At 40.8% G+C, this 25,450-nt stretch overlaps 1 protein-coding gene across 1 annotated transcript; it reads left to right on the forward strand.

Annotated features, from left to right (window-relative positions):
* Positions 1-950: 950 nt before the first annotated feature.
* HTR2A (5-hydroxytryptamine receptor 2A) lies at positions 951-24,129 on the forward strand. The gene is made up of 4 exons (XM_066176170.1): positions 951-1,491; positions 1,961-2,616; positions 6,671-6,871; positions 22,885-24,129. The coding sequence occupies exons 2-4, from the start codon at positions 2,217-2,219 to the stop codon at positions 23,697-23,699; spliced, it is 1,416 nt and encodes a 471-aa protein (XP_066032267.1). The 5' UTR covers positions 951-1,491; positions 1,961-2,216; the 3' UTR covers positions 23,700-24,129.
* Positions 24,130-25,450: the final 1,321 nt, after the last annotated feature.

Genomic DNA, 25,450 nt, shown 5'->3' on the forward strand with positions numbered 1-25,450 from the left:
GTCTTGCTGGGTTCATCTGTGAGTAAAACTGGCTCCAAAGTACTTTACTGTGAAAGGCTTTCTGTAACTGTGTCCCATTGATCTGAATGGTCTTCAGTGCGTGCTCTGAGACCCACTTTGGTACGGTTTGGGTCCATGAAGAGATTAGCACGTCATCTCAGCTGCAGTAACACTCCATGTGTTTGAAGCTCCCTGGCATCTGCAACAGGGTTAACAGTGCTGCACACAGAGCTGAGCTGTGGGAGCAGCCTGCAGCTCCCAAGGGCCTGCCAGGACCCACAGGTGCCCAGTGACACGGGCATCTCTCTGAGCTCTCACGGTAAACTGCCTGACCCTGCCTGTTTAAAGCCATTGCCCTCAGCATAAGGGAAGTCTGCAATATATGTGCAGGTGAGACCCGCTCAGCCAAAATTCTGACAACTATATGTTGCAGAAAGTCTGGGAGCTGGGTTCTTTTTAGGTGACAAATTGAAGAGTTGGCTATTTCTTCATGTGTGTCCTGGCAGCAGAGGTACAAGGCAGAAGCAGTGTCGGGCTGTTTTGTTCCCCTTTGCTCTATACACACTTTGCTTTACAGAACTGCTTCATTTGGGATGCCTGCTTGGGACAGGCTGCTTGAGTTAGCTATTACATCCATCTCCTGACAAATGAGTATGACATCAGAGTGACTTCAATTTTTTATAAGTATCTATTACCAATTTGATTCACATGTCAGCACAGACCCAGAATTAAAACTGAAGGGGACTGAATAGTATGCCTGCCTTTTAAGGCTGGTGAAATTTCCCCTCTTTGTGGAAAAAATTTCTCACATATTTCACTAGTATCTACCATCTCAAGCCTTAGGTTTTGTCTCTCTCAAGCCTGCATCCTGTAAATCCCTGTAATTACATGCAGCTGTTTGTGAGGCATCTGCTGCCAATTGAAAGTGTGCATTGAAAAAGCCCCCAAGCAGAGAACCTCTAAAATAAGCTCTGAAAAAGCTACTGGTTTACCAGGAAGACCCTCTCTGCTCTGCCCTCCCCTGCCCTCCTCTGCTGTTGCTACCTTGCAGTTTATGACATCCAGAGAGTGGGAGGTCTGACAATCCGAACAAGGCAGCAAGGAAGAAATTCCATTCCTGTTACAATCAGTAATTCCTCCGTGGAGGCTGCTGTCTCGTGAGTGTGTGCGCGCGCTTTCTCTTGTGCCACTTCAAGAAGGGCTCTGATATTATTATTACTTTAAATATAGCTTGCCCTGGGGCGGGGAAATGCACAAGGAAAGAGCCGGCAAGCAGCCTATCTCTCAGAAGAAAAGAGCAAGCCTCACAGCACAGGAACTGGCTTCACTCAAGTGTGCAGTTTAGAAGTAAAAGAACTATTTGAAATATCATCGTTGTGGAGGAGGCTGAAGAAAAAAGACACGGAACTGGCTAAACACAGAGAAGAATGTGGTAAACCAAGGTGCAAAGTGCATCTATTTGCAGTTTGAAAGTGGGCTCTGAAGTGCAATGTAAGTCTTCCTTAAATTGTATTCTTTTATAACAGTATCTAGTTGTTTAATTTCCATTCCGAAGGCATGCTGGGCCAAAAGGTACAATTAGCTACAAAAATCAGCATGGACCAGAATGTGTACTCTCTGATATGAGGCTGAAAATGATTTTGAAATACAACAGAAGACAGACATTATCAGCCATGTTATGGAAGATGCACTATAAATAAGAGCATATTTAATTATTTCAAGAGAAAGATTCTGCATGGAATCATTAATCAACTTTCTTAATAGAGAAGCGAGAGCTTTGCTGTTTTATATGGCAAGCTATTTTAATACTGCTGTGTTTAAAATCGTGTGATTACAGTTACCAATAGCAATAAGATGTAGCTCCAGAGGGGAGTTCTAGTGGTTGCAAAAGTTTTATATCTTTTATTTCTCCAACATTTTTGATCTCTGAAGCCTCAAGTCCACATTCTCTATCCTACAGCCCGGTTTTACTTTTCAGCTGGATTTTCAATATGCCAACACTGGACTTCCTATGGAACTGAAAACAAAACATTTCAGCTTTCGGAGTAATTCTGGTATGTTTTTCTACATCACACTAGTTGCAAAAATACAGTCGACAAAATATTATGCTCCCTCAACTTCTGGCATGGAGAACTGAGGAATATAATGCCCAATGGTGACAAAGGGTGATAATTTCCTGTTTTTCACAATTTATCTCTGTGGTTTTGGACTTAGCAATGGATATTCTTTGTGATGGAGAGAGCTCTGTGTACCCAACTTCAAACTCCTTCATACAAATAAATCATGAGAGAAGATTCTACAGAAATGTTTATGGAGCTGGAGAAATTAATATATCACATCTCTGCAACTTGACTGTGAACTCTGACAACCTAACCAATCTTTCATGCGAAAGTAACATGAGCCCACCGTGCTTCCCTTCACAGAAAAACTGGCCAGCTTTGCTGACAGTGATAGTGATTGTTTTAACCATTGCTGGAAATATTCTTGTCATCATGGCTGTTTCACTGGAGAAAAAACTACAGAATGCCACTAACTATTTTCTAATGTCACTTGCAATAGCTGATATGCTGCTGGGTTTCCTTGTCATGCCTGTGTCCATGTTAACCATACTGTATGGTGAGTATTAGCTGTGAAACCTCCTGCATGTATTGACAAGCCTTAAACATTGCATGCAATAACATCTTGTTGTTGTTATGATTTCATTCTCTTACCACAGAAAATTGTTATCACTCCATATAAGTTGAAATATATGTCACTGCTTAAGGGATGGAACAGGTGAAGCACTTGAATCTTTTCCTACTTTATATTTCCAGTTACAGGCATTTTAAACACAGTCCATAACATTAGTTTATTACTCAATTGTCAGATGAATTGTCTCAAAGTGTATATGAAGGTGCTTTGTTCTTTCTATTGCTTTCAGGTTTTTTCCCTGGCTCATAATTTTCATATTCCCAATGAGAATGTAGGGTCCTGCCAGTTACTTTGCTCTGCAAATGTGCACTGAAACACTAATGACTACTTTTAGATTCAAAGTAGGCAACCCCCTCAATTATTTTTAATGAAGTTATACAGATGAAAATAATTTTCTTATCACCAATACCCTGCTTAGACACCTACTTACTAGCAAATGCTGGAATAAATATTGCGGGAGTTAAGAAATGGATTAATTAAACAGGCATTAATTCTGCCTGTTCAGTAACATCTACAAATGCAAAACTATCATTTCTTAAGAGAAGTTTCTTAAGTTAATAATGACTCACAGTTCTTGCCCCTGCAGGTGATTAATAGATCATTCTTCTAATTTTCACCAAAATCACTTGCAGCATAGCTCATGCAGGGACAAGCAGCACCCTATATGTGTTCAGCACCAATTTTGTCAGGCTATTACTGCCCTAAACTTTAGAAATGAGTCTTCCAGTGCTACAACTGAATTTCTACAGTTCAAAGAGAAGCTAGACATTTTCAGAAGGAAAGTGAGATTGTTTGGAAAGATTTCTATTACTTCACTACTTTACGACTTAAGGTCCAAACATGAGCCTGTGACTTAAGGGAGATTTAATCCAGAAAGTGGGAAGTTTATTCTCCATTTTCAGTATCTCTACACAGCAAGCCCCCAGTAGCATTTGCAAACTGCATTTGGCATCAGTGATGGTGCAACACTGTGATTTACCGTATTACTGTGTGATTATCTTTGGCGGGAGAAACAGCGTGACACAGAAATTGTCCGATGGGTGAGATTTAAGTCGTGCGCGATTCCCTGAGACAAGCAACAGGGACTCCTGCTGGCCAGGCTCCGCCGCCGAGGGGAGAGACGCCCGAAATCCGTGTCTCGGGAGGGATTGGGGGGTTGGGGCGCTGGATGCCTTTCCCGCACGTCGGGAAGCCGGAGTCCCCGTCCCGGGGAAAGGCTGCGACGGCCGGGGCACGGGGGCCGCAGGGCACCCGAAGGCGTAGGGGAGGGGCTGTGTTGGCTTTGCCTCCCCTCTCCCTGCTTCTTCCCTCGCAAGACCAGGAATGGAAGCGTCATAACTTGGGGTGAAAAATCATCTGGTGGCACACACCGGTACCAGGCGAACATCTTGGTGAGGTGCACCGTCAACCTCCAGGATGATCAGTGATGGCATGGAGGGACACCTTCCCTTCCACTGGAGCATTTTCTTGGCTGCAGCTGCTCAGCTTCAGCCGCACCACCTGTGCTGACAGTCTTGAACTCAAACTGGAGGCCTTTGCACACACCTGCTCAGCCAGGACACCTCCAAGGCTGTGGAACACGAGGGCTCCACCAGCCCTTCTGCAGCCCCTTGAAGGGGTATGGTTACTGCTTTTCTCAAGAGAGATGGTTTTCTTCAGAGCTTCATAGCTGCTGTGGGCAATTCTGGTTTGGGTGCCCAGCCATGCCAGCCATGTGCCTGTGCCAGTGTTCACTCTTTATGCTGGGCAGTGTTCTCCATCCACCCAGCAGCCCCATACTCTGCTGGAAAAGGCAGCACCCAGTAAGGCCTACCAAAGTGGACATGTCTACAGAGCAGAAAACTTCCTGAAGAATGTTATCTACACCCTTACTAAGGGTGCACTATATTGCATCCAGAGTTTTCTCCTCTCATATTTTCCCCTTTCTTGAATCTGTAGTCTCTAAGGAAGTTTATCTGACAGATGCTGTTTTATCCCTGCCCCATTCTGGTTTATTGCAAAGATGAGAAGTCCAGAAGGATATGACAAATGTGTTTCCAAAGGTCACTGAAGCAAAGAACAGATATATATTGTCAAGTGTAAAAATAATTTAACAGTTTCCCCTGTGTAAACTGGCCTAGCAGAGAGATGCTACTGGGAAGTCATGCCCCTGAAAGCCAGCCATCACGTAACACACTCTGGGGTCCAGATTTCCCAACAGAAGACCAGAAAACATGATAAAATACATCCATAAATGCTGTATGGCTTGTCAGGGTCAGCTTGTATTACAGCAACCCAAGAACACCAAGAAATAGGTCTCCTCAGTACTCACTGAGACTAAATGTAATTAGGCACAGACCTACGTCCTCCACCTCTCCTTCTATTGCTGCTGTAGCAAATCTTGTACTGTATCTCCAAAGGAGACAGGCACTCCCTAAAATACTAACCTATTCTCCAATATGAGCTTTGGCATTGCCCCATGCTGCACTATCACGGGCAGCTTAGGTAATATGCTCTAAATTAAATCACTACAAGATAAGGACCCTGATAACTGCAGAACTTTCTCCAAGAAGAGTTATTAGTGGTTCCCTGCAGGAATAGAAGGGCTTTTGAATGGGGATCCTGCAGGGCTCTGCTTAGCCTGAGTCTGCTCAGTGCTGTTCTGAACAACATGCATAGCGTGTGGAGTGAGAGCTTACACAGCTTTCCAAAAGCACCAAGCTGGGAGAGGTTACAAGCACTCAGAGGGACAGGATGAGAATCATCAACAAGAATTTGGACCCCTGAAGAGGAAGTCTGAAACCAAAAAAAAAAAAAAAAAAAAAAAACAAACCCCCAAAACATTCAGTGAGGCTAAATTCAAATGTAAAGAAGCAGACCAACTTCTGCTGGTGAAATTTGTCCAGGCTTCAGGAATGCTAAACAAAATCTGGCTGTCAAAATGTATCATTACCTAAACATGCTTCATTATCATGGTGTTTTCATACAAAAGGCACTTACCATTCCAGGTTGTATAAGTAAAAACATTTCTTTCGAGATCCATGAAGAAATCCTGTATTTCACTTATCAGTCTGGAGGCCTTTGCAAGAGTACCAAGTCCTGTTTTAGTCACTGAATGATATACAAGATGCAGATAAATTAAACAGATTCCAGGGCAGAAGAAGAAGAAGGAAAAAAGTTTTAAAAGCATGATCTGTAAGAAAAAGATAAAGTACTTAACTTTTCTTAGACTGGAAGACAAAAAAAAATACACCCAAAACTAGGCAAGCCATGATAGCCATCTCCCAAGAGCTTTGAGAAAGGAATCAATTAATCTTCATAGGTAGTGGAAAGAACAAGGAAAAAGTGAGAGCTTAATTTGCAGCAAAGAAGCTGTAGGTTGGATATTGGTAAACACTGATGCATCTGCTTTGGATTGCATTCCCTGGAGGAACCTATCAATATTCATTGACAGAGGGAATATCCTTATTTAGGTATGTGGCAGAGGCCTAGACAGGTGAGATAAATATCACTGGTATGCAACAAAATAATTTTTCTTCTTTAGTTTCCATTAAATCCAAAGTTTTACTTTCAGAGTTAAGGCAGCTTTGCATATCAGCAGGTGTTGAAAATGCAGTAATTATGTGGATAAAAGGTCCTAAAGCAAAATTGAGAACTTGCAGATTTACAATGACAAAATTGCTTCTCTTTTCATAGATTTGCTGCCAAAAATGTTTAATCATAGCACCAAGCACTAGCATTATGCAAATAGAATTAAAAAGAAAAAAACATATGCTGCCTGTAGCCTTGAAAAGAAGCAGAGTTAACCCCAAAAGCTACAGTTAGAAGGCTGCAAACAAATAAAAATATTTTCTTAAAACAGTGTCAGTTTCTAAATGTAACACTTACTATTACTGAGTACTTACTACTATCCTCCTAGAAGGATAAATGTACTAAGACACATGTCACAACAAAAGACACATGCCACATCTTTAGCTGATGCCAACTTTCTCTTGCGCAGGATACGAATGGCCTCTACCTAGGAAGCTGTGTGCCATTTGGATCTACTTGGACGTGCTCTTCTCCACGGCGTCCATCATGCACCTCTGTGCCATCTCCCTGGATCGCTACATCGCCATTCGGAACCCCATCCACCACAGCCGCTTCAACTCAAGAACTAAGGCTTTTGCCAAAATAATTGCTGTTTGGACCATATCAGTTGGTAAGTGAGGCAATATTTCAGCATGTAATTGCAGATTTCCAGCTTTTGAGAGGATTTGACATACATACTGCAGTCTAAAACTTTATTCTCTGCCTGCAGTATTTTGCTACCCACAGTCTAAGAAGTGCTGTAATGTAGTAATTATGCAATGGAAATCAACGACAGTGGGAAATGGTGGAGAACTGAGCAGCACTGAAGGAATATACATCAGTACTAGCATGACTGCATACAAGTTTATTTTAAAGATGTGTTCATTTCCCATATTGATGATCCATCATTACCTAAGCATCTGAAAAGAAAAAAATATATATCAACTAAAAAAAGTCTTCCCCTGTTTTATGTGAGTCAGTTGTTCCCAATTTCTTTTTTGGGTAATTTGCTTAAAGATTTTTCCCATGGGCAGATCTTCTCTGCCTTTCTTGGTGTGTATGATGGGGAATTTATGCATCCTATTTAGAAGACAACAGGTACTGTGTACAGTGAGAATGAGAAGAGTCTCTCCAGTGGACAGTTCAGAGTTTCGATCTAAAATAGGTGTTCTGAATGACCCAGTACACAAATCTCTTTGTGCACTGGCAAAACCCAGAGCCTCAAATCTAGGCAGAGGAACACTGATCTTTCATTCCCATGATGGCAGCATGTCCAGAACAGTCTTACGGCACGGGAGTTGGAAGAGCGTGGTGTCTGATGCCATCTGGGATTTCCTTACACATCTGGGATGGAGGTTCTCAAATGCCTTGAAAACACCGTTCCCTTTCAGTGCTTGAGGTTTTGTAGACCCTTGAGCATTGGCAGCTCCCTTATTCAGAGGCAGGAAAAAATCACTCTATTGCCCTGGAAGAGATGTGAGCTGTCAGCAGTCAAAGGTAATTAGCTCCTTCCCTGGCTATTACAAATTATTGCAGGTGGTAGTTGTGATCTCTTACCGCTCTTCCCAGAGGAGGGAAAGGAGATGATGCCTAACATGCTGTCAGCCTGGCACTCTAAATCGTCTCCTGAACTCCCTCTTGATCCTGGCCCACAGTCTGAGAAAAAGCAGTCTAGGATTGTTAGGGTTTAAAATAGCTGCACAGCAAGAAATCGTGGGAGTCTGCACTCAACAGGACAGCTCTGCATTCTCCATGACCTGACGAAGTTCAACAGCATCTGGTTCTGGGGTGCATTCAGCTGAGCAGATGTAGATGTCTAGCACAGGCCAGGTGAACTCCACCCTAAAAACACCTAGCTCTCAACTATAAAGGAAGCCTATAGCAAATCAGAAATAGATGTCTTCATTTAGATTGGATGAATCATATCTTGTCTCTTCTACAGTCACAATTTTTTAATCCAGTAGAAAACATATTACCTACTCTGTCCAGTTTTTCCAATTACTGAAAAATGCTAAGTGTAAGTATTTTCAGTGCATTTTTCTATATAGCATAAATAACTCAAGCATTCCTTAAAATTGTGCATACTGTGTTTGTCTGCACTTGTGTGAGGTGCCTTGTGCTTAGTGTGTGTGAAATTATTGCCCTGGTTAAACACAAATTCACAGAATGATCAGAATGACTATTCCAGTGGTCCACTCTGCTCAGCATCTTTTCTCAGACAGAGGCTTACTGACAGAGTATCTGAATTAGCTCACTATCCAGAAAAAGTGTTATTTTAGCCCTATTAGTTAGAACATGGTTTATGTCCTGTAGCAGGAGAGTTTATTTCTTTGGTAGCTTGATATTTTACTTCAAAAGTTATGACTTTTCTCTGTAGTAATAACTAGTAATATATCCATTGTAAAAACACCATTTCTGCTCTCTGGAGAAACTGTCTTCTAACAGTGATGAGATGAGCCATGGATGTTACTTGTTGTTATTATTATGGCAAGTGATAGCAATGTGATCCTTATTTATATAACTGGAAAATACAACTCATTATTTTATTGGAAAGCACTCAGGTGTGGCATGAGTGAAGAGGACAGAGTCCTGCTTCACTGCAGCTGGATTAGGACATGTGTAAGGGAACAGTGGATGTCAGGAAAATAGGAAGGGTTATAGGGTAACTCCATCTCTTTCACACATTTTGTGTCACCAAAACAGTGAGAAGGTCAAATAGGTACAAATTAATATAGGCAAACACACTTAGGTGGGCAGGAATGAAGTGGTGCTCAGCTGGCTCCTAGTCTCATGGAAGCAAGGGGCATGGGGAGACCAGCTGAAGGAAGACCGGTCAGTTTCCAGCCTGGCAACAAGCTATGGCAAATGGGATGACCTTCAGAGGACAGATAAGAAAGGAAACACATAGGAAGAAGGTATAATAATCTGATGAGCCAGTCACTGCCAGACGGGACTAAGTTCGCACTGGGTCATATCACTATATTAATAGAATAAAGAAAAATGCCAGTACTGTAAGGAATCTTGACAGATCCCAGATCACCCAGACAACTTGCTGTCAGTCAGTCATCAACCCTTATCCTCCTGATCTGCAACCATCCAGCTAAGAATATGTAGGAAATGGATTTCTGAAGGTGCTTTCTAGATCCCTTACTAACAGGAAATGCTTTCTGAACAAAGAGGTGCTCCATGTATCATTTACCAGGCTCGCAATGCTACTTAGAGTGACAGGCTGTAAATGATTTAACTCTTTGCATTTTCACACACCTGTGGCTGAGAACTCACTGGGATGAGTGAGGTGAGGATGGTGAGATGCTGGCATAAATTGCCCAGAAAAGCTGTGAATGCTCCATCCCTGGAAGTGGTCAAGGCCAGGTTGGATGGTGCTCTGAGAAACCTGGGCTAGTGGAAGGTGTCCCTACCTGTGGCAAGGCAGTTGGAATGAGAATATCTTGAAGGTCCTTTCCAACCCAAACCATTCTATGTAACCTGGCACAGGTAGAGCTGGTCTTGGGCATAACACACCCTCCACAGCACCTGGTGAGGCTACCATCTTACTTACAGATTCAGATCCAAGGTTTTGCTCTCCAGCCTCACACATATTTCCTTCGACTCCCCCATGTGCCTTCAGTTTGCAGCTGAGCTGGTGACCTGTGAACTCTCGTGAATATGAGATGGAGGGGAAAAAGCAAGAGAAACAAATGAAAGATGCTATGTTCCCCTGTGCAGATGTTCATTTTAGCAGAGGAAGAGGGGGGAAACAACCAACAGTTGTGTGTTGGCAGCACATTTAATCAGTTCCACTGACCATGCAAACAGCTCAGGCTGAACTGAGCAGCACTGATGAATATACAGGGCTGTCAGATGCTGCCTTCTACCACCCTCAATATGGAAACAAAATGTTTAATCCTACCACTTGTCTTTCATCCTTCTGTCTTTCAACCCATTCTTTTTCCACAAAAGGATCTTTCTTCTATTGCCATTAGAATTTAATTTCACTGACAGCCTTTGACAAAAGGTATTGTCAGGGATTTCTGGAAATCCAGGAACATCATATCAGCTGGATTACCCTCACCCACCTGCTCACTGACTCCTGCAAATACTTCTAGCTGATTTGTGGGGCCTGAAGTTCTTCCAGTGCTTCCCAACCCACCTAGACTATAACTTCTAGTGCACCAAATTAATTACACTTTTGTTCACTAAATTTCTAATTTTCCTTTTATTCACTAAATACACAAATAAATTCAGTCAATTTTAACCAAGGCAATCAGTGATCTTCCTTCCATTGGCTTCAGTGACATATGAAGCATTTAAAAACTGCAGAAAAAAAGCACAGATAGTTTACTTGACTTCTGAAATCTTGATTTTCTCAGTTTAAAAAAAAAATAAATTGTGCTAACATTTGTTTTTGCATTTAGTGGAAGAAGAGAATTTAGCCAGAAGCCTTTGTTTCACTAGACCATGTAATGCCACAGGCAATTGGTTTAAAATAGATTCTAATTACTGTAACAGACTCTAATCATGTCTTTAATTCTTAAATCATCCAGTATGCACAGTGGCTAGATAATTAGATTATTTGTAGCTGGCAAAAGCTCATTAAACCCTGAAAATTATTCCATTTGTTTTAAAGCACAGAGGTAATTATTAAGAACAGGTGTAAAAAGCCAAAGGATTTCCCCCTGCTGGAAAGAAGTAGAATTTTGAATAGAACTGGAATCTATAGAATTGTGAATAGAGCCTGTACTGAAAAACACATTAAAAATACCTTTGAGTCCTAAACGGGCCTAACAAACATTGGTCTGCAAAGAGGCCAACAGTGCATCATTCCCTTCTTGAAAGGGTAGCATAAAAGAATTACAGGCATGAATGTTAAATACTTATATATAACATTCCTCAGTTCTTATTTATCTCTATTCCTCTGTTAATGGTCTAAGTAATGTGAAGTCTGATGAAGCCCAAGCACACTCTAAGCTGAGTTTTCTCTTACCATTTCTCACTCAGCCTACACATCTGTTCACTGCCTTCAGGCAGTCTCTGCACTCCCCAGTCACTAACAACTTAGATTTATTCAGTACTTTTCATGCAGAAAAAAAAAACCCAACATGGGTCTAGATGAAGCTGGTAAAATACCTCCCACCACATAACTCTAAAATTTTGCCATTGATTTTGAGGCTTTGAAAATGAGACATACTGTAGCACGTGAAGTAACGTTCTCCAAAGTGCAGCATGAAGTTAGCTCCAGGTGTACAAATTCCCAGTGCAACTGAACCCCCAGCTAATTTGGCAATGTGACATTTTATGCTGACACAGAGGCTTATACCTCCTTCACAGGCAGTCTGAAATTTCTCTGCATGATTTCTTGCTGCCTTATAGCATATGAAGGGCCAGGGAAGCAGCAGGGATTGGGAGAGTTCAACCACTGGTGCCTCTGGATTGTGTTTTGCTGACAGCTTTGGACTCCTTAAGCTCAGTCTTCTTTCTGTCAAGGGAAGCTTTCATTTGAAAATCCCTTTTCAGTTTTCAAAAGGCACAAATAGCTAATAAACTGGAGGCTGGGAGTCCCTGTCCTGAATTTCTATTTACCATCTATTTCTTCCCAGTGACATAATTTGCCGCTTCAATGAAGTCTAATTTACAGATGCCTTGGCGTAGGAAAAGATCATTTGTTAAAACATGGAATCTATTGCCAAAATATATAAAATTGCAAAAAACTACACAACAAACTGTACTCTGGCAATATAGTTTGAAAGCTTAGAACCTAAATTTGGAAGTCCTGGAGCTAAGCTTAAAATATCTACTACACTACTCTCCTTCTCATCTAGTCATTCACTCTGCTTTCATTTATTCTTTTGAAGACTTGACTTTGCATTCTTAGCAGTTTTTTATAATCATTTCCCTAGGGAACATTTCTCTTATTTTCATCATACTCATGAAACCATCTCTCAGAGAGTGAACATACTGTTTGCCCACTCCAGATGGAGGATCTCAGGGGCAAACATTGTAGGTTTTGTGTCTGGGCAACCCTGGGACCTTTATCATTTGTGGACGTAGATGATGCCATAAAAATAAAAGGAAGTTGTAAAAACTTGTTGCACAACATATAGAGAAATTTGCATCAATTAGAATGAAGGGTGTTGGCATGAAATTTCATTAATAAAGAATTAGAGCTTCAGAATCATCTCAGAAATAGAATCTTCATGGTATTTCTTCATAGAGACACAACATATGAGGCCCAGTAGCCAGCAACAATTATGTCAGTAGAAAGTTCATTGCCATACTAATGGCTCCTACAGTAGTGACAACTAATGAGAACAAGCCCTTTGTGTACAGTTTGTGTGAGGAAAGGTAATGTTCACTTCCATGGAAAAGGAACATTCAGCACTGTGATGCACATTTCTGAGTTGACTACCACACGTATTCTGGTCATGAGGCATTACTTAAGATGGTTCTGAGAAAGATACATAAATATCCTATTTACTTTCAAGTAAATTATTCCCATATTTCCCATGTAACAGAACCCTCTGCTTGATTTGTTCTTCCCAGAAGAGTGGACACATCCACTAGACCATCAGCTTACCACGCATATCTCCCTGCAATAACTGTGAAGGTTTAAAAGCCTTGCATTTTGAGCTCGTAAATGTTTGTTCATCTGACAAGGAGGTGTTACTAACATTATACTTTTCTTTATGGAAAAAAAAATTGCTTAAAAGGATGTTTATGATTTAAATTTGGAAACACAGCGATAAAGAAATAAAACACAGGCATGTGTACATAGGGACACACTTGCAAACCAAAGACACTGAGCAACCCAGCATTCATCTGGATTTATTATACCAGTAAATATGTGTCATGACAGGAAGAATAATTACTATGTATATATTTACCATATTCTTTACCATATTCTTTATGTAATTACATCAGGATGAGATGAAGGGTTTTGCCTGTGAAAAAGGCATACATTCATTTTGTGAGCACTCCTTTTGCAAGAAGCAATCTGACTTTCAGGTGAAAAAAGGAATGAGGGGGGGTCATGACATTATTGTGTTGCATTTTTTCTGCTTTTTTTATTTAAAATGCAAGTTATAAACAGTAGAACTGTATTTTTAATAGAAATGAACCTGCTTAGTCAAGGTGCTGATGAAAAAATTAGTTGTCTTTTTTTTCAAAAAAACTTGTCTTTGTTTTGAAGACCATAAGGACCACCTTCTTCTTCTTCTTGAGGCTACCAGCAAAAAAGCATCAAGTTCATTTGGGCCAGGCATGCCCTATTATGAGCGTTTTTTTTAATGAATAAGTACCTGTTGGTGTGTGCCAATATGACCTATAATCAGGGAGTCTCTCTTTGTAGGGTACATCAGAGTAAATGGAATATTTTAAGAAAAAAGGCAGTATCTATAGTCAGAGGAGTTGTATTTCTGCATAGAAAATGCCACATGCAATACAAATGACAACAAAAGAAGTGTAAAAGGAGTTATGTTGGAATTCATCAGTTCTGTCATCTGTACACTGTGACTGCACTTAATCACATTAAAAAATGGCACTGCTAAAGTAACACTGTGTTGCATAAAAGAAAATGTCAAGAAAAGAGAGAATTTCATTCATTTTACAATTAAACAGAACAATTTCACAAGTTCTTTTATTTATTATATTTGACTTAAACCAGATGTTGTGTTTTATGACATTAAGAAAGGTTCATGTGTCACAGAATTCTTTAAAATTAAAGCCTTACATTTATGTTTAGCAGCAGGAACATTGCAAACTATTGAATGATCAGGCTGCAGTCCACTTTCCCCACACATTACCTGGGCTGCACCATTGGCATCCCTTCTAAGCAGAAACCCAGCTCATAAAAGTGAAAGGTTTGTCAGAACTACAACAACATATTCCTAATTACCTGAGATAAATTTAGAAACACCTGTCAGGTGATTTTGCCTATGATGTCCTCCAGGGCCATTGACGGAAAATAGCTTGTTGAGCTCCTGTGATGTCCTGAAAGCAGACTGTAGCATCGTGATAAAGGCTTTCTGTTCTGCCTAATCAAAGCTGTAATCTGTGTATTTCACAGCATTCAGTCTTGCCTTTATGTTGGAAATAAATCACACCCACTGGGAAGACTTATTTCCCTTTGGTAAAACATAGCCCTTGTTACACCTTTTTGTATTTCATCTGAGTTTTGAAATGTCAAATTGACCACTATGGCCAGGATCATAGACTGAGCTGAACTGTGAGTATCCTGAGAGAAAAACTGTGTGATTTTACATCTCAGATGCACTGAATGAGCAGTGTAAATTTCCCCTCACAATACAGAAGTATTCAGAAGTTTTAGACTGAAAGTTCCCCAGTTAAATCCAGCCCTGCCTTGCATACTACTGCAGGACATCAGGAGGTCACTCCTGCATTTTTTGTTGCAAGGATAGTTCATGTATTTATTTTTCATTTTCAAGGTGCTTTATGACGTTTAACAGAAAGATAAGTCTAGGGATCATTCTGTAGCACCCACATAAAGACCAGTAGATGGGAAATATGGGCAGACACAATCCCTTCAGATATACTCCCTTTTTCTCTCTTCCTCAACCATGTTGTCTTGTAAATGTGACCAGGGCATTGACTGGTCTAACAGAGTTCAGTCAGGGTGAAGGGCATTAGCTGCAGGGTAGACAATGAAACATAAAGCACAGCATCCTGACTCATCATCTTCAGACCTGTGCAGGTCTCTAAGCTGCTTCTCATTCTGTTTTTCCTTCCAAATTATCCATCACATCAGGACATCTATCCCAATAACTGTCCAGCCACTGCTGCAGTCTCCTTGTATAACTAGTAAGAAGCTGACAATTTGCTTATTAAGCAACTTCTACAAGCAACCACAAAAGCAGGTATGGAGAAACAATTGGGACATGGTCTGAGGTCTAGAAAATCCAGAAGAATTACAGTTTTTGTTATCTGTGCCCTTCAGATGGAGTGTGAAATTATTGTAAAAAATAAATTCAAAATTTATCTGACACCTACATTCTTTTAAATATGTATCTTTAGACACATACATCCTTTTAAGCTACACAATGAGGCCAAGTAGCACTGCTGAAAAAATCAGAGATACTAACAGAAATCTCTGTTCAGTTCAGTGGAAGATTAGGGCAGAGTTAAGTAAATTATCAGCATTCAACAAATCACACCATGTAATAATTAAAAGACAGAGATATAAAAACTGGGATATTAGGTGATTTTGTCACTCAGACTGCTCTAGGAGGTATCACATTTTTTGCTCATGGTAGTGGAATATCTAAGGTCTCTCCATAATTTCTAGATAATTGCTGCTATAGGTAATTTTTTTAAGCATTACTAGGTATGTAGCATGTATAGCACATAATAAATAAGCCCCGAGGATCCTTTAGGAGCTTCATAGCTAAAAAGACAAACTGATAATATCTGATCTAGGAAGTTTCTGTAAAAAAGGTATTTCCTTCTTTTCAAAGCACTATTATCCCCAAATCTGCTCTCCTAGGGGCCTGAACAGTGAACACTGCGAGGCCATCTGACATGGAATACAGAAAGGTCATATGCTAAACAGAGGGGATATCACTGGGGGCTGGAGTTGATCCTACACAAGGCTCTTTTCCTTTGCAAATTAACATATTTACCTAGACCAGTGCCAACCATAAATTTGTAACTTCTTTTGAGTAGAAATTAAACCATTGCTACTGGGAGCTTAAAAACGCCAATGCAGTATAAACAACATTAATTAAGTACACAGAAAGAAAAAGGGTGTTTGACCTGCTTTGCTTCATTTTGTTGAACCACAGAAGCAGCAGCCTTAAATAGAAGGAGGAGAACCTGGTCCCTCTGTGCAAAGATAGGCTGGAGACCTGTGGAACCCCTTGCAAATTTTCAGACTAAATATTAAGCTCTTTATTGTAAGGCCAGTCACTTTTCATCACCTCTGCTCACCAGGGATGAAGGGGTTATAGAGTTGTCATTAGCCTATGTCCCCTGAAGGAGCACATCAGGCCCAGCTCCCTTCCAGCTCCCAAATGGCAGCAGAATTGTAGCTGCTCTCCACCTTGGATTCAGGCTCTACTCAGCCAGCATCCCCCAGGCAAGTTGCTTCCTCACCTTTATCTCTAGCTCTTTTATAAGCGTAGACTTCCATATGCGCTTTAGTGACTGGGTAACCATCTTAGACAGAGAGGTACAACTTCTCTCAATTGGAGAGCTCTGTGAGAAACCAAAAAACACCTTGGAAGAAGCCTCTGCCCAAATCAGAAATAATGTCACTAGTTGAAAACCAAAGACTGTATTGAGGAATAGGCTGCACTGGAAACTGCTACGCAAAAGCCTGTATCTCCCTCAAATACTCAGAAGGCCTGGAAAATCCAACAAGAAAATTAGAGAAACCAGAGTGTAAACAAGTCCTGCAGCATAACTTACAAAGAGAATTTGAGGAGTGCACAGGCAGGAAAAGCACTTAAAGCCAAAAGCAAAGAAACTGTTTCCCACTGCTGGATTCTTGGTGCCTTTAGGAAATAGAGCTGTGTGCACATTTTGAGGATTATATCAAAGGAGAAAGCAACTCCATCAGCAGCTTCCTCTCTCATAACTCAGCTCACTCTGAAGCCCAGAGTTTCTAAACAGTTGTGTCAAAAAGGTGCAACTGTTCTTCATTTCTTGCACTGTCCTCCCTGCAATTCTCCTCTAATCCTCTTAATAGTTATTTTATTATCACAGTTCTACAAATTAATTAGGAGACACATATCTCTGTTCTTGTTAAGAAATAGGCTTCAGGACTGAGGACATAAATGAGAAACATATTAGGAAACACAGACTTCTCTGATTTTGTTTCTCTAAAGTGAAATAGATAATTTATGGTATAAATTTTCATTTACTAAACTTTTCCCACATAAAAATAATTTAATGTATCTCCTTCTAGGTTAAATAATATGTTTCCTTAGAGATTTTCTGAGCTGTCAAGAACAAAGCCATTTCAAAATGAATAGAATAATCCAACTGCTACCTGACACCTCCTCTATGTGAGATTAGATTTGTTTTCCTTTCACTTGCATTAAATAGAACATGTGTGATCAAATAAAGTGTTCCAAGGGAATGATACAGAAAACCAGTTCCATGTGTGCCCTTGTATAAAAAAATAGATTTGGTCTACCAACAGTTATAAGGAGAATGCCTGGACCTACTCTGATTCCATTCCTGTGAGTACAGCCTCTTGGGATGCAGAAAGGAGACGATGCTCCCCCAGCACTGACTCACTTAGCTCTTGAGAAAATCCATGTGAAAACAAATACTATGTGGGGATTTGTGAGAGAAAGCTCCTCATTTGCTTCTGCCTCTTCCAACACATGTACCTATCACTGGGGAAGAATTCTGTGCTGGTCTCACATGTGAGGAGAAATTCTAGCCCAGGACTCTGGGGATACTGTCACTCTGAATAGAGAAGGTGGAAGCTTTTTAACATTCATGCTAACTAGACGCCGCCTCAGATGATGTTTCCAAATCGACACAGAGGTTTTCAACATCCCCTCTTCCCAGGCAGAAATTTCTGCTTCTGCACTGCCACCCATTAGCAACCTGCAGCATTGGAAATATGGCTGGCACTACTCTGGCAGCAACAAAATTATCACAGTAAAGGGTTTTTCATGACTGGAAAGGAGTCAAAGGGGGAATAACTTTTCCAGGTGCATGCAGAGAGCAGCTAAGTGTTTGCGGGTCTGGGGAAACAACGATGTAATGACAAAACAATGTAATGTAGTGATGTAACAACCATAACAGTGAGTGTCAAATGCCAAGCAGAGTCGTGAAGCCAGATCGAGCAGCTCCCCTGTGGACGTTTAAATGGAAGTAACTGTTGCTAAAATCCAGCTCCTCATATAAGATCCAGACACACTGTCATCCTTGATACTTAGAGGAGGACATGCTCCGTGGTCCCCCCGCCACAAGTGGCTCACTGTGGATTGTGTTCCTTGAGCAAACAAACATCCACACAGGGCACCAAGGTAGCCCAAAGGAATAAATATTCTTTTGTGTGGTTAATTAAGTCAAAAATATTGAAAATAATGTGATGGCAGTGTGCAACAAGGAGATTTTTATGCAACATAAAACTGAGAGTATGCATTGCATGCCTTGGGATGCAGCAGGTGAGTTATACATGGACATCTGTTTGCTGTTTGAATGTGTAGATATACCAACAGAGGATATTTTCTGGGTACAAATAGGCACCAGATAGATACCAGCATGGGCTTGTCTAAAGAAATTCGACAATATGGCCAGATTGAGCTGCTTGAAGGAGACACTGGCCTTCCCAAGCCGCAATCCTTTCAGAGGTCCCCAGTGTCACAGCACACCTTTGTGCAGTGGCCTGTGAGCTGGCCCATGACCTGGTATGTCTGAATAAATGTGACTGCTAAAACATGAGATGAGGAGAGGTTTTCGTTTTTCATGAGAAGATGAAGAAAAGGTGCCAAAGTTTTAGAGAAACTGTAATGACATTTCTAAAACGTAGTTCCTAACCTTTAGACATTTATTAAGGCACAGAAGAATGCTCATTTGTATTAAACAAAATTGAAATGGATATATGCAAGGTGAAAGCATGTCACTGACAGTTTCTGCTTAAAGGAGACTTCACTGAAAGAACCTTGGCCTTCTCAATTCACTTCCCCCTCCTTGTCTTCACCCCAAGTAACCCCAGTGTGCCACCCTACATGCACATTGTAAATTATGGCTTTGATTTACTGATAGTCTCAGCAGCTCAAGGCAGCTGCAAACCCAGTTTGCCTGTCCAGTTAAAGTGGTTTTATAGCTGTTGTACACCTCTGAAGCCAGCAATGTGTACCATTATATCAACCTCTGTCAATTTCACCAGACTTTTTGAAACAACAAAAAAGATGCCAATGCTTTACTTCTTAACCTTTGGTGTTTTCAAGAGCCTTTTGTCATTCTGAAACTGTGCCCAAATTCTTGAGGTTTAATGCAGAATTTATTACTCATCTTTATTGTTTGGGATCTGTTGTGCAGTTTATTAAAATTCACAGTTTGAAACAGCAACGTTTCAAATTAAACCATATAAATAAACCACCTTGTACCAGAGGAACATAATATACAGGGCTTGTTCACAAGGGAAAATGTTCTAAGTGGGAATGTCAGCAGGAAATAGAGTGGCTAATGTACCTTCAGTGCTTAAATGGATGCTCGTATTCTGTGCTGAATGTTTCCTTGTGCCTCAGTTTAGTTATTTTGAAAGCCAAGGAAGATAAACCATAAAAAAGTCCTCAGGGGATACCAAGATTTTTTCCAGACTGACCTTGAGCTAGCAGGAGCATGAAATGGGCAGGGTGTGGACTAGCTCTTCTGGTACAGCCCTTCTGGGTTGTTTCCTCCAGATCTGCTGTTGGCACAGACTTCACTTCCCAAAACACCTGTTTGTCCCTACCTGGTAGCTCTGCATGGTCCTTTCTTGTGCAGCTGATTTTCTTCTTATGACGTTTGAATGCACAGGCACCATCTGTGTCTTCTTAAACCTCCAGACACCAAGAGCAGGGAGCTGGAAAGCAAGGACAAGTAAACCAGCGAGTACACATCTGAACCATCCAAGTGAAACATATCATTCATATGCAACTTTTAAAGAATGAGTTCAGTCAGTTGCAATAATGCTAATGCAACTTTAGACCAGGACTTTTCGTTATGGGTTTACAGAACAAATGGTCTTGACCAAACGTGACTTGTGGGAGACATTCTTGGCCATCTGTGATGGTTCCTAAAAATCCCATCAAAATAGTGGATGTGAATTGCACATGGAAGCTCCTTTACTGGAAGTTTGAATATGACTGCCTTTGAATTTGATCCCTGTGTCTTCATGGAATTTGCCATACTTATGCTGCAGAAGTCAACTGTTGAGGGGGGACAAATCCTATTCCTTTCAGGAGGGAAACAGTAAATTTAGTCCCTATAGAGATATGAAAAGAGAAAACTGGGCTGGGCATTAACTTTTTCCATGCAGGAATGCCACAATATCATTTGGGGGATGCCCTGCGTCAACTTAACTGGGGTTACACAGAAAGCATTTTACAGCTGTCAGTGTTCTCTGCCACCAAAGCATGGTATCTCTGCTGTTTTCAAACTGTATACAGGCCACTTCCCTGTAGCTGTAGGGGAAAGATCCCTTGAATGGTCACTCAGAAAAACCTACATGAAGTACTAGTGCCTGCTACAGCTCTGCTGGTACAGCACTTTTGAGCTTGTTAAATGAATGTCAAAGAAATGAAGAAACTTCTGCTACGTGCTGAAGCCCGTTTTCATTTTTTAAAGCCAGAAATCTGGATTTAGAAGCCAGTCTCCAGAAGCTGCTAAGAACAAAACAAAGCAGTTGGGGAATTGCTTCTCTTGTTTCAGGTGAAAAGTTGCAACAGACTTTGGCCCTTTACTTGGAAAAGCGTGCAAATTATGCTAAAATTTTCCTCTGTCTAATGCTGCTGCCTCTGCTCCCATGCCTCCTCAGGCAGCTAAACCATAAGGTAGTAATGAAAAGCATCCTTTTACTCTGTCAATACCATTGTTTATTTTATCTCTGCAGCTCACACTCGGTCTTTGAATTAAATGAAAAAACAGCCTCGCTGTTATCAGCACAGGGCAGAAGCAGACAGGAAACTTCTGGTATTGCTCTGACTAATGCTGTGTCTTCGTGCAGCTGGAGTATGGTGCTGGGAGGTGCTGGATGCCTTCAGCACCCCTTCAAAACATCCAAGAAAAAGAAAATTAACTTCAAAGCATTCCTCATTTCCCTGGAGATGTTGAGCACCCCAGATTACTCAGCCATGACTGGACAGTCTGGCTTCTGACAGTGACCTTTTCCTTCATGCTTTCAGAGAAATGGACTCAGATGTTTTTAGCCAGTAGCTAAAAACACTCGAGGTTTCTGTCAGCTCAACTCAGAAGTAGCCACACATTGCAGGAGTTTGCATCTCACTCACTGGCTTCTCCTAACCCAAGTTCCAGCATTTAGAGCTTTCGCAGGAGAAACAGAAAGGGTAATACCACAGGCTCTCCACCAGCTTCTGCCCAGGGCAGATAAGAACAGCACTTAGCTAAAGTGGCCTGAGGTGATGCCATGACTCAGTTCAAAGTTGAAAAGACAAAATAAGCTACACTGTTCCTAGAAAAAAAAGATCTTTGTAGAAGGTTCAGAAGAACAAAAAGAATTAAGCACTTGAACAGACTAATAATCTAATATTATTATTACTGTGATTATTATTGTTTGGTATTGAGCCTGTACTCCACAGCTTTCCTCTAGGACTGGAGCTGTTATGCTGGGCACTGGATATGTGTGAAATATCAGACTATGTTTTTAAAGGGCTCCCAGTCTTAGCAGCAGAGTGGGAAGAAGGGAAAGAAAGACAGATAGAGGAAGGTACAATTGAGATGCAGATGTTTCAGGACTTGTCTGTGAACCAGTAAGAACTCCTGGGCATCCACTGAACAAAGTAGGGCACAGCATCCTCACAGAGTAAGAAATTCTTCTCTAGTAAATGTTTTCATTTCTCATAAACCAAATACGGCAACTGGGATTTCTGTTCCAAAATGCAAATGGGACTGAAGCTCCCAGATTATGCTAAGTTTCCACAGGAGTCAGACTCCTCACTGCTTTAATCCAAACAGGTCTGCATGATCACCCCCTGCTTCATTCCACTTTTGCTATCTTTGCAGCACATCATCTCTTTCATTGTCTGAACATCACCACTCTTGGAGAGATAGCATCTATTTGGAAGGGAAGAGAAAAATGCTGAAAAACCCCAAAACTAAAGAAGTGGCAGCTGTTTGATTTTACCCAGACTCTAGCAGCATTTGCAGAAATCCCCAAGGAAATGGTTGAGTAGGCTTGAAACAGACTGAGCAGTCCAAGGAGAATGGACTTTGTCACCCTGTTTTGCCATTCATGACAAGCCAAGGATGCATGCTCCTGGGCAAGACAAATTTTGCATGGCTGTGCACAAAGAAGGCAAACTCCAGCAGCTGGAAATACAGTGAAAAGACTTTTGCAGTCCTGCAGGATAAACTACATCTCAGGCTGCCTCATATCAGTGTCTCTCAGTGCTTAATTTGTTCCTGTTGTTCATCTGGCCATTGCCACATGGGGAAGTTGGGTTCTGTTAGCATTTAGCCTGTGTTGATTATATGGAGATTACAGCAAGAAAAGAGAAAGGCACAATGAAAGATTACGCTCAGACCTATGACAAAAAATTATCTTTCCTCCTAAAATTAGTATTTCCCAGCCTATTTAGAACCCAGAACAATTTTAATAGTCCAATAAAAAACAAGATCACTCTTATTGCCACTCTAGAAAAGAAATGCGCAGTGTCATCTTGGTCATAGTTCATAAAATCCTTTGCCAAGATGGCAGGGACCAAGGAGCAAGTCTGGAGATCATTACAAGGGGCCCAAGACCCAAACCCATGCTTTTCTGGCTACCAGGTGTCATAGGACAGTCAGAAGGAAGCAAATGTGTTCTACCTATGGCTGAGGAAATGTGTACAGCTACAATCACCTCAGCCACAGGTAGAAAACAGGTAGATGTTTGTTTGTTTGTTCTTGGAGGCTGGAAGTGGTTTTCATTATTGTTTTTAACCTCTTCTTTCTCTCATCCACCTTCAGGTATTTCCATGCCTGTACCTGTCTTTGGACTACAAGATGACTCCAAAGTATTTAAGAAAGACATTTTTAAGAAAGACATCTGCTTACTCGCAGATGAAAATTTTGTTCTAGTGGGCTCTTTTGTGGCATTCTTCATCCCTCTAACCATCATGGTAGTCACTTACTTCTTAACTATCAAGTCACTGCAGAAGGAAGCTATGTTATGCGTGAATGACATTGGCCCTAAGACCAAGTTTGCTTCATTCAGCTTCCTCCCTCAGAGTTCCCTGTCCTCAGAGAAACTCTTTCAGCGCTCCTTGAACAGAGATACGGGGACTGCAGGGAGGAGAACCATGCAATCCATCAGCAATGAGCAGAAGGCTTCCAAGGTCCTTGGCATTGTCTTCTTTCTGTTTGTTGTGATGTGGTGCCCATTTTTCATCACCAATGTGATGGCTGTTATTTGCAAGGAGTCATGCAAAGAAGAGGTCATTGGAGGACTTCTCAACATATTTGTTTGGATTGGCTACCTTTCTTCGGCTGTCAACCCACTCGTATATACATTGTTCAACAAAACCTACCGCTCAGCGTTCTCTCGCTACATTCAGTGTCGCTACAAGGAGGAGAAGAAACCTTTCCAGCTGATTTTAGTGAACACTATCCCGGCCCTTGCATATGACTCCAGCCAGCTACAGCTAGCACAAATGAAAAGTTTGAAAAAAGAGGCGAAAATGATGGCTAAGGATTACTCGACGGTCACGATAGGAACACATCGTCTAGATGGTACCTCCAAGGGAAGTATTGGCCCAGGGAATGAAAAGGTTAGTGGCGTGTGATGGTCAGCAGCTGCCATGACAACCACGGTGCGTGCGCTGAAAATTTCACCTGCTGTGAGAAGCTATGATAGCGTAGGAAAATCAGCTGTGTTTAAGAGACCTTCCAACAGCATCATATACTCCTCACATTATCCTGTGGATGAAAAGCAGGGTTGAAAAGGTATCAAATGTGCAATTTTTTTCATACAGTACTTTGGCTGTTTTAAGCACAGGCTTTATTAAACTTATTTTTTTAATATTCTAAAGGATATATTTCTTAAAGGAAAAAATGTAATTTCTGGTATTATTATATGGGCTGTGAAGAAACCTACGCATTTCTTTTCTCTTTGCAAACGAAAGCTAAGCTGTCCTTTGATGTTCTTGCAGAGTAGGCTCCAGCTAGTTTGTCTTGCTACAATTGAGTTTTCTTATCATTAACTGAATGAGCACTTTACAGAATTTTAAATAAAATGATGGTTCATTTGCTAATATATATTTAAAATAAATCTTGAAGTATTAAACAAAATCTATTAAAACTGCTATAGATTAATTATATGGACATTCTGTTAATTGGTTTTATGCCATTTTTTCTTCCTCAGTAACCATCCCGAAATGTCCCTGGGCTTTTCTGCCATTTGTTCTGTATTTCAAATAAGCAACCTACACGGGTAAATTATACTTGAATGGTCCTCTTTTTCCACCACCACTTGTAATCTTTATTTCAGGCATTGTAGTTTATTTACATTCAAGAATTTCATGTGTTTGGCTTAAAAATTGAAAACAATGTTTTCAAATTATTAGTCTTAATTCCCTGCTCCCACCCACTGGTGTTGACAGGGAGGTGAAGTGAGAGAACACTGGAAAAGCAGGCTAAATAATTTCACACCACTTCCAGATTCATGACTCTGTTCAATTCCAACAAAGTCTGATTTAAGTAATGTCAGAGGAAGCTTTGTGTGAGTAAAGGCTTCAGTAAAAGGTTGAGGCAGATCCTCCCTTATAATTTTTCTTTTGTTAAAAAAGGCCATTTTTCAGAATGTTCTGGTTTTGGTTTAGGGCTTGTAAAGCCAGACTTATTAGAAAACTGTTAGTTGCTAAAAATTGTTTTCTGTTGTTTCAGTGTATTGCTGTTAAGGCAGATTGCTCAGGAATGGTCAGAAGATTGCACTACTAGGACTCAGCCTTAATGAAATATGTATGGGCAAATGGGGCTCACTTGAAAAATAACAGGACCTGTAAACAACACTGCATTTCACCTGCAGAGATCCAAGGGCAGCAAACATTGCATAAAGAACATAAGATACATGGCTAGTCATGAAACTTTTCTTTCAGACATCATAGCCCATGTCACTGAGGCCAGTAGGACTTTGCTGAAGAGAAAAAATATAAATGCTGCATTCACATGCAAATCTTAAATCCAGTCATTTAATTAATTCCATGAATTTTGCAGCCATAATCTCATCAGAACCAGAATATATTCCAGTTTCTCTGGAAAAAAACTGTGCCCGTGCAGAAGCAAAACTCCAATGCCTTCATGCATCCTTCTATTGAAGTTGTTCAGTTTTTACAGAGCAATTAAATTTGCACTATGTCAAAGAAGGAGACAGAGAGGAACTGAACCTTATTCTAGCTTACCAGGTGGGAGTCTTTGGAAGAGAAGGTCTTTAGCTTAAGATACTGATCTGTGACAGACAAGGACTTAAAAATTGGCTGGGTGTTTGACTGAAAGTCAAATCCAAGACACTGATTTATTGTCATATATATTGTATAAC

The sequence above is a fragment of the Chamaea fasciata genome, unplaced genomic scaffold (assembly GCF_029207755.1).
Source record: "Chamaea fasciata isolate MVZ Bird 193981 ecotype frontalis unplaced genomic scaffold, bChaFas1.0.hap1 SCAF_2, whole genome shotgun sequence".
Classification (NCBI taxonomy): domain Eukaryota; kingdom Metazoa; phylum Chordata; class Aves; order Passeriformes; family Sylviidae; genus Chamaea; species Chamaea fasciata.

Coding starts and splice junctions, on each gene's coding strand:
- HTR2A (XM_066176170.1), top strand. CDS start 2,217: ATGGATATTCTTTGTGATGGAGAGAGCTCTGTGTACCCAACTTCAAAC. Junction 2,617..6,670: donor CATGTTAACCATACTGTATG/GTGAGTATTAGC, acceptor TCTCTTGCGCAG/GATACGAATGGCCTCTACCT. Junction 6,872..22,884: donor TGTTTGGACCATATCAGTTG/GTAAGTGAGGCA, acceptor ATCCACCTTCAG/GTATTTCCATGCCTGTACCT.